At 36.2% G+C, this 9919-nt stretch overlaps 1 protein-coding gene across 2 annotated transcripts; it reads left to right on the top strand.

The window, feature by feature from the left end:
* Window positions 1–38: 38 nt before the first annotated feature.
* On the top strand, window positions 39–9529 carry LOC139131770 (uncharacterized). 2 transcript variants are annotated; one of them, XM_070698031.1, is made up of 2 exons: window positions 39–319; window positions 5767–9529. In XM_070698031.1, the coding sequence occupies exons 1-2, from the start codon at window positions 231–233 to the stop codon at window positions 6578–6580; spliced, it is 903 nt and encodes a 300-aa protein (XP_070554132.1). In that variant the 5' UTR covers window positions 39–230; the 3' UTR covers window positions 6581–9529. The 2 variants fall into 2 exon arrangements, with proteins under 2 accessions (XP_070554132.1, XP_070554133.1); XM_070698032.1 differs by having other exon boundaries at window positions 63–738.
* The last annotated feature ends 390 nt before the right edge of the window (window positions 9530–9919 follow it).

Raw genomic sequence — 9919 nt, 5'->3', positions numbered from 1 at the left:
GCGGATCGCGTTTCTTTGTGATCATAATTAGCGCCCGCAAGTGGTGAACTTTGGAACAGACCAAGTTGCTGATGGAAACTTTTTGCCTAGTGAATTTTTGTTGGTCCGGCGATCTCATGAAGAAGCAAAATCGCTCAGATATATTTTCACTGACTTTTAATGAGGGCTTATCGACATAATCTAAAATTCGAACTCTCCTGAGGACGAGGTCAACATTATTGACATTCAAAATGGCAGCGTCCTTGCTGAAGTGCGAAGTGTGCCACCGTAGCGCAAAAATTTTGAAAAGATGCACTCGATGCCGCAATGTATTTTACTGGTAAGTTGTTTCAGAGTGGAAACTCAGTACTCTTGTCTCCTTCGACTAGGAAGAGCATTTCATTGCCCTAGATTGGTGAGGGACTGTGTGTACCATTGGCAAGACCACTGTCCCTCGACCGTGGCAAGACAGAGGACTGTCCTTCCTGGTATATTTTTTGGGCATTGTGACAACACTGAAATTATCATATGACACAGACAAATTTGCATAAGCAGCTCCTCATATAAATACGACCGTCAGAAACCCGCATCATAGAGGACAAGAACAGCTGCAACCAAATGAATCCCGATTCGAAATAAGCAGTTACAGAGAAAAACCGCGTGTGCATTGCAACCAGTATAGTAGTAGTACAGCCTGCAGAGAAATCGAAAAAAAAATTGTCACCGACGTGCTACAGACTACAGTGATCAGCGAGTCAGGTAAACAAAGCAACATTTACTTATCACTTTGGTCGAGGTTTATTGTCGATCGTTTGCCAGTGAGATTGTGATGCAGTATTGACAATTAAAAAATATCTTTCTTTCTTTGTGCAATCAGTCCACCGTCCCACAAGATTTCATACTAGAGGACGTACAAAACACATGCAGTTTTCCGAGTCAATGTTCATCGTGACCCATGGAGCGTGGAAGATAGCTTGAAGCGCTAGCGAGACTCGACATGGTCATATTTGTGCGAGGATGTCACCAGATGTGACACTCTACACCATCTGTTACTTTGCTAATTGTAAAATGCCTCTAATTTAAATTTTCTCAATATTTACTACGGCAAGATGTCTTTTTAGATTAATTATAAAAGTGACCTGTGTTGTTTGCAACGGAAATCCGAAAGCGCTGAAAAAAGCAGGCAGTCTGTTTCAGTATTTTTTGTGGAGGGACTATTTCAGTTCACTCACAGTTATTTTATTGTGAGTGAATTCAACGTGTACTTGAACAAAGAGACTCATTCCCCTATGCTTTGTTTTACAGTCTACTGTTTCCATACCTCTGTCTTTTTCCATTTTCCAGTTTTGACACCTGGCTTAGACATTTTTTTCAATTCACTCACACTCACAGTGTATCCATGTAAGCTGTCACTTTGTCCATTCCACTGATGCACCTTAGAATATTGAGGAGACGGCTATTGTCGGAAGCTCATACCAAATTTCAATAAGTTTAGTGTGTGCCCACACAGCAAGAAATTCTTCCGTGTCAAGGTTAACATAGCTGTATACATGTACTTCACTTTACTTGAATGCTAAGCAATAAGGTAGTACCACATCATAATTCTTAGAAACAGGAAGGCAAGGTGGAATTGACCCTCACCACTTTCAAACGCTGTGCTAATAAAAGTTCAAGGTTCTACTTTAAAAAAATGAGCCTATTGAACATGTATCACTGATCCTGAAGCTGGGCAGATGCACAAGAAGACTTAATGTAAAAATCCATCTTTTGAGACTCAATTTCCATCTGAAATGACCATTCCAGGGACAGCAACATGTGAGAAGAAATAAAACTGGATTTTTTAGGAACAGGCTTTCAAAAATGTGTCAAACATATCTGGAGTTTCTTCCTCAGTTTTCCTTTGTAAGAGAATTCTGTTCTAAATAAGGTCACTCTTACACACTGCGTACCAGAACTGGCACTAACCATGCACCCATCAATTTGCATGTGTATGGGAACAAAGAGAAGAAAAATGTCGGTGACGATGGTAAACAAGTAAAATTTTCACTTTTGATAGTTTTGAATGGGATTTTGAACAGGTTGCATGTTGTTTCATGATGTTTGTGGCTTCTAACTGCATTCTGGAGAATATTGAGGAAAACTTAGGGTGCACATGTATCTATACATTTGCCACATCATCTACACTAACAACACAACAAAGGAAAGTCAGACAATTCTTTTGCTGTTGTTTGTACAGCTGGGACATTTTGATTTGTGGGTTCTTTAAGACTTGAATTAGACTATAGACACTAATTTTTGTTCAGGTATACTTAACCTTCAATTTGATTTATTTGTGAAACAAAGTGCCAGCATACAGTGGTAAGCAATGCGGGCAAAATAATAATGGTAAAACAAGACAGACTTGCCAGGGTAGTCGAAGGCTAGGAATAGTTGACCAACTGTCCAGGCTGAGTTAGCAGATGGTGTCACAAATAAGCTTGTTGTGTTACTCAGGCAAAAGTAAACCTTGTTACTATGTTCATAATCAGAAGAATCCAGACACATTTTATTTTATGTTTGTCAGCTTCTTTGTTCCATTGTTTTTGTTTTTTTGTTTGTTTTTAATCGTCTCAAAAGCAAAGGTGTTCATGTTATTTATCTTCGCTAATAAAGAAAAGAACACCCACTGTAACCAACAAGGAATATTTACTTGTCTATAGTTCATTTGTTCACATGAGTCATGTACTATCAAAGGTTAAAGTGATAATTCTTGGGTACAGCATTTTGCATTACAATTGACATAATTTCATCCTTGAGTTTCAGAAACATTGATGCATTTTGTTGAAATCAAATGACAAATATAACGTTCAAAATAGCTTTTTTTCAGTTTGATGATTAAAACTGCCAAATGATCCTGTAATACATAACTGTTCCTTTAAAACTTCAAATTTCAATTTTGAATAGACAAGTTTAGCACGGTGAATAAGTTAACATTCACCACCAATATCTGGAAAAGCAAAACCAAGTTTTGTATTGGAGGACAAGGAAAATGACTTCATGCGCATTCACTCATAGAAAATGATGGGTCTGTTTGTCAAAGGATTTAGCTGTGGAGATATTTGTCTAAAATGCCGTTAACATCAAACTATGGGAACAAAAGAAGTCGTCACTTTGACCTACTATAGGAACTGAAGAAATGTGTTTGACCTTCTGGGTAGGATGGAACGTACTGTATATTTGACCTTCCATTTGAACAAAAGTTTGTATACCTTTCCTCTTGGCTATGTAAACAGGATGGGCACATATCTAAAGAGGAATTGTCCCGTCTATAGTCACTTAGAGTCTGATTCTGCAAATTGTAAAACCTTTTAAATTTCATCAGAAAACAAACGTGCAAGAAAATATCTTTGGTATCTAAGGGACACAACAAGCATTAGGTACCTTTTAATAGTGAATTATAACAGTACAAAAGGCATAAGGCCATGACAGAGTAAAGGATGCATAGATTTCGTTGTTTTGTATTATCAGAAAGGTGTCCTGGTCAAAAAGTACAGTTTTCTGAGCAAAAAATCGCTGTAAAAACAGTCCCTCAGTGCATTAAATCACTTGTAATCATGCAGTTTGTTTATGCTTTTTCTTATCAACATAACTGTTAATGTATATACACATTGACAGGTTTAACTCCTTCATACTACCATGGTTTTGCCAAAAAAACATTTTTATCAATGGTTTTTTGGAGTAGTTTACAAGAAATAGGGGTGTACAGGTCGAAACTAGTTGCAGACTGCAAGGACACAAAACTCAATTACGGGAACCTTGAAGAAGACGTTGAAGGGAAGAGAGACAGAGTGTGTATATGAGAGTGTAACGTGAGAGGTCAAGTACATACTGACCAAGTGGTTTTATGGGATTGGTAGTAGAATATTGACCCAGTTATAAAAAAATTAAAGAACGTTTGGAAAGTAATCCACTTTGGATAACCATGAAATCACACAGACCACAGTCCCTTCATCTGTGCACAGACAAATCTGGAGGGCATATTGAAGTCGAGGACTGCTCATTCTTATACTGAATCAAGTAATTCTGTAAAAGTGTGCATTGTTTTTCTACTAGTACAAGATGCGAGATATATTAGTATTCACTTATGCAAATAATATTTATGAGCATTGTTTAGGTATTGAAATTTTATACTAATGATTCTATATAAATTTGGAATATTCATGTACCTTGCATCTTGCATTGTATACTGTTTTTACAAAATACTGTTCTTTTTCAATAATAGCAAGTCACAGGGTCGTCCATAAAGAGATTTTGCAGGTTGAGCCGTCTGTTCATGTTTTAGCGATCTATTCATATATTTAAGTACCAAACAAAAATTTTTAAAAAACAAAGGTATGCTAATTGGTTATTTCCATGTAAATTGCCATACCTTTGATTTTTACAAGCTGATGAAAACACCCAGTCATGTTTACTCAAGTTGATTTACATACGTAATTTTAAACATTACGTTATACACTTCGCATAAGTGAGAAGCAGTATGTATAGCCAGGATATAATTCATTGAAAAGATTAATTAAAAAAAAATCATAGAAGTATGATTTTTGGCTAGACTGAAAGATCCATCACTAAAGAGGGAAGAACGCCCTCGAGCAAGGGATCTTTCAGTCTACTCTTTGGCTTACATTAGGACAAAATCCTTCTTTTTTGACCTTTTTGACATCAAGAAAACATGGAATACTTGCACAAAGTCACTAAATGCACAAAATTACTACAGTACATAATTGCAAAAAGTATAAAAATTACTGCTTTGCTGAATGCAAGCAGATGATTTCATGTGTGACCCCCTAGACAAAATGGATATTTCCTACTTGGGAGTTGATTTCCTATGATAAATTGACATTGCCACACTGTCAGGGAAATCTGCTATCCGAATTTCAAATGTGGAAAACAAACTGACAGAAGGCACTGCCAAAAGAGATTTCACTATGTAAGCTTGCATGAGGTCCAAACGTGATGCAACAGTGTATGTTCAGCCATGCACGGTCAGAGCTGTACAGAGTTGAATTTTTGAACAGACAGTAAACTGTTTCAGTGAATGTTTACTCTTGTCTGGCTGCAAGCAAGCAGAGTTGATTTTATTTTTTTATTTTATATTTTATTAAACCTTGTTTAACGAGGGTAGCCAGGTAAGCTTCTGTAAAGATGCTTATCTTCCCCAGGGCCCTCAAATGAACATACAAACTGATACAAAGCAGAACAACATGAAACATGACAAACAAAGCTAGAACAATACAATGCACAGAAAAAAGTGGCCAGGAGTCACCACCTGCACACAGGAGGAAAAAAATGCACAAACACACTAGATAACAAAAACAAATTTAACAAGAAAACTAAAACTTACAAACACAAAAAAATTATACCCAATAAGCTTTCAGGTAGGCAGTTTTAAAACTGCTTAATGAGTTACTAGATCTTACATTTAAATCGACATTATTCCACTGATTGGCACTATTTACAGTAAAGCCTTTTCGATAAAAATCCTTATTTGTTGCAGGAACCACTAACAATTTTTGCATCTTGGATCTTGTAACTCTTTTATGATCAATTTCGGTAAAAAAACTTCGAGTTGAGGTTGTGAACAGTTTGTTGACCAGTATTTCAGCATGTTTCAAGAAGTCAAATGACACAAAGTTCTTTTCATATCAAACTACATTCATGAAAGAAACTCAGACAGAGCGACCTTGTTCCCTTGTTCTTTTAAGATTAATTCATTTCTGACCTTCTTTACTTGATTTTCTTGTTTTGCAGTACAAGGAACTGTCAAATCAAGGACTGGCCAACTCATAAAATTTATTGTTTTCAAGAAGTGCATTCAAATCCGCATAGGAGTATGGCAACACAGGAATGCAGCGCTAAGGAAAGGGAGCCACTGTCAACACAGGAAACAAAACCTGCCAAGGTCATGGTCGGAGGCCAGCACAAAACTGACAAATCCAATTCAACAAAATTCATTGGCGCATCTGAATCTAATCACAAACCAGACTCCACTTGCAGTGAGGAAGCCAATCCCAAAACAGAATCCAAGTGCAAATCTGAATCCAAGCCAGACAGAAGAGGTGACGTCATTTCAGGTGCAGTCGATGTCAATGGCACAGAAAGAGCCAACAGTGGCCCTGGCAGTCAAGGAAAACAAACGGTGGGCTCTAAACCAGAAGGCTTGGGGGCAAGTTCTTCAGACAAATCACAGGCAAAATGTGACCTCTCTTCAGTCAATGTTACCTTGAAACACAACAAAGACAGACACAAGTTAAATCTACTGGAGGAATGGGACGGTGAAACAGTAATGACCAAAATCTCCGAGTTCCTACAGATACCAATACATGGACTAAAGCTGGTTCACAAAGGCAAAATGGCCAACAAAGACAATGTTAAGAATTTTGTTACTGAGAAAGCAGTGTTTCAAGCCATCGGTGAACCAGCTGAAAGCGAGTACAACTTAGTGAGCACCGATGTTGATATTATCTGTGAACAGTTATCCTGTACAAGAAATGTCGCCATACGAGCCCTGAGGAAAACCGGTGATCTTGTTGATGCTATGTTTCTGATAGGAAATTTTGACTAGTAAATTTCCTCTTTCTCAGAGTTCTCTGCCCTAACATAGATTTGTTCAACTATCTATAATATTTTCAGATTTCAATAATTATCTGTAATGTTTTGGGATTTTCTATATCTGCATTCTATTTAGAGTATTGCAGTGTTTAGGGAAGTTATGTAGATTGCTTTACTTCTAAGCAACATGTACACGTATGTACAGAAATTGTTTATCGCCTGACCAATCAGACTCTGTTTGGATATTGATCGGCAGTTCTTTCATTCAAGAAAAAAATGGGTAAAGTGAAAACTCACAAGTGATTGGAAATTCGTGCAAGCTTCAAACATTTACAATTGTCAAACGCCATGCTTTGCCAAAGCCCCTGGAAGCTAATGGTCTATTGTTAGACTCGGCGCATTAGTGCATTATACATGATGATTTGTTTTGAGCAGAAAATTTGAACATGTACCAGTACATTCACTATTTACTCAGTGATGATGACAATTTACACTGGTGATAAAAAAGTATTGATTGATCTTTGCTGACAGAGTTCTCAACTTGGGGATCTTGAGGGACGGCCCTTCTATTTTGGAACAATCAATTCAAATAGTACTTACCATACAAAATAACACACTTTTACAAGATAAGATCATGCAACATAATTTTTGTATTGTTATGTAAATTGGCTACGCCTTGTGTCATATCACTGCGTGGAAAACACTGGTTCATATACTCCATGCACTACAGTGGATATAAAAAAGCTAGATACAGAGCTGGAGCTCATAAAGGAGAATTTCTACCAAGCTTTCAGGCGATTGAATTGAACTTGACATTGAATCTTTAACTGGTTTACTTCACGTGATCCAGCTAGTGGGCTGGCTTTCATTAAGTAAACATTTTTCACACACTTTTGGGGAATTCAAAGCGCACAAAAAGTGTAGATGTGTTGTTTTTACAGTACAGGTTGACCTAAAAAAACATTTTATGATGTTTACTCTGTCTTTATAACAATTGGGTAATTCATGAATTGTACAGCATAGCTTTTACAGAATTGAGAACATAGGAATTGTTGTACATATGTATTTTCTTAAGGTAGTACGCACCTCTTAAACTGCTAGACTTGAACTGTTTATACAAACTTTCCTCAATGAAACCTTCAACCATTCTCTTACCAAATGAAAAATAAAAAATCACTAAGGGGTCTCTGTGCAAATTTTAGTACTAGAGAAACAAATTACCTAACATTTAGAGACCAGTATTTGAAATTCAAAATGGGAAAAATGAATTTTTGATTTGATGAAACTAAGACCGTGAAATTTTTTTTTACTTAACTTCAAAATGTGCCCACCCTAACAAGCATTATGTCAGAAAAATATTGTAAAAATTTTAGAGTTTTGGAGATGCATTTTACTGCAGAATGTTTTGGTCTAATTATAAGTCAGTAAGATATTTCTAAATACTATAGAAAGATATTTCTATCATATTTAATCCATATAGAGCACAATGCGAAATTTTATGAATAAGTATTCATTATAGATTGTTTGTCATTTTTCAAAGGAGATATGTGCAGGCGGTTACAGATCAGGAAATAACAAGGATAAAGTTGATCAATGCAATGAATTACAGTACTGTGAAGACGATTTAGATATGTAATTCTGTAAGTGGTCAGTGCACCCTATCAGTTGAACCAACACGTCTCTCACTCGCGGAGGTTCTCGCTGATGTGAGAAATTTGACTTTTTACACAGTCTGATGTTTTGCTGATACTGAAGTCATTTCCAAATATTCATTGGTCTCAGAACTTTAGAGTTTTAAAGAGGGCAAGCTGGCACAAAAGTAGGGTAGTGTCCACTGTCTTTACCTTTGTGGAAATATTTACCTGAACGGATACCATGACATTCAGAAACAGCATCATTCCATAGTTACCTCACAGTACTGATACAGTAGTATAATTAATCTTCTCACAAATTTTGATTTAATGAAGTTTTACATATTGTTGCGACATGCCAGGTGAACTTTTAACCCTTTTCTACTAGAGTTGGCCATGTTTACACCTTGCCCTCTTATTCAAATATTGACAAAAAAAACGAGAGTAAATGTCATTCAATTGCCATTTTTCCAAGAGCTGCAATCACATTCAGACAAGGTTGGGACACTATGACTCAAGTCACACTTTCTGTGCTAAAATTATACCAAGATTTTGCAGAAAACCTAGCAAAAGTTGCCATTAGCTCATGTCAGGATTTCCATCACTCAAGGTTTTATAGTTATTCTATGTGGCACTGGAAATTTCCGTTGTCGAGGGATTTAATAAATAGTAACAGGATTTCAGATAAAGTGAACACATGCATGATATATAATAATTCACTGAATACATTTTCAAAATATTGTACACATTTGATATCAGTCAATACATATTAATAGTGTGCTGTACATGTAGTGGATACATGGTTGTATGAATATTCCACACCATGCTACTTAGTCCAAATGTTACATTTGTAAAAGAAGAGAGGATATTTGAATGACAGAAATTAAAAGTGAGAAATGCAAAAACAACTCAATATGCATTGAAAAGATCAGTAGCTGTGACTTTTGAAAGATATTTTCACTATTTTTATATTGTATGTCAATCACAAGTTCTTTTGTTCTACTTCCAAAGGCACTTTACATCCACCATTTTAGTTTGTCAACATAACATCTACACACAATGCATTGTTATTGTTTATGTTTGCATTGTTATTGTTAGCGAGTGAAATAACTGTCCAATAATAACGATGCAGTGTACACAGTGCAGGCTGAGTGAACAAGTGAGTACTGCTGTATCTCAATATTCTTTAGGGAGTAGCTCATTAAACCTGTTGTTGACATTAAAAACAAAAACGGTGAAAATATCTTCAAAAGTTTGGCTCGGTAATGTCTTTCACATAGACCCATACTGCAAAAACTGATTGGTAAAAATAAATTTTCAAACCCAACTGATCAGATTTGTCACTTTTTGTTTTCAAATGTAGTGTGTGTGATTAGAGAAACATCAAAGCAAAGTGGATAGTATCCTAACCCTCTGCGTAAAAAAACAACCAAAGTTTTCGATTTCCAAAGCATTGCCAATGTTTAACCTACGAATAGGAAGTCAGTCACACCTTAATTAGATAACAATAACAGCAATGAGAAGCCAAATTGAAATAAATATGTTGCTAAAGCTAAATCCAAATTGTGTTGACTCTGTAACCCACCCAAGGACAAAATTATTTGTCAGGCTCTGTCTGGGTACATAAGAACACAATGTAAATTTGTATTGCTGGCTTCCCCAGCTTTACAAAGGTAGTGCACAAATATTTTTACAGTTTGGTGCTAATAAAATTCTTTATT

Source organism: Ptychodera flava, chromosome 4 (genome assembly GCF_041260155.1).
Source record: "Ptychodera flava strain L36383 chromosome 4, AS_Pfla_20210202, whole genome shotgun sequence".
NCBI lineage: Eukaryota > Metazoa > Hemichordata > Enteropneusta > Ptychoderidae > Ptychodera > Ptychodera flava.
The sequence above is the reverse complement of the archived record's forward strand: the minus strand, read 5'-3'. Positions and strand labels throughout refer to the sequence as shown.

Bases quoted from the DNA above. Each gene is read 5' to 3' on its own strand.
- LOC139131770 (XM_070698031.1), top strand. From the start codon at position 231: ATGGCAGCGTCCTTGCTGAAGTGCGAAGTGTGCCACCGTAGCGCAAAA. The intron at 320-5,766 runs GTAAGTTGTTTC...CTTGTTTTGCAG, and splicing joins TGCCGCAATGTATTTTACTG to TACAAGGAACTGTCAAATCA.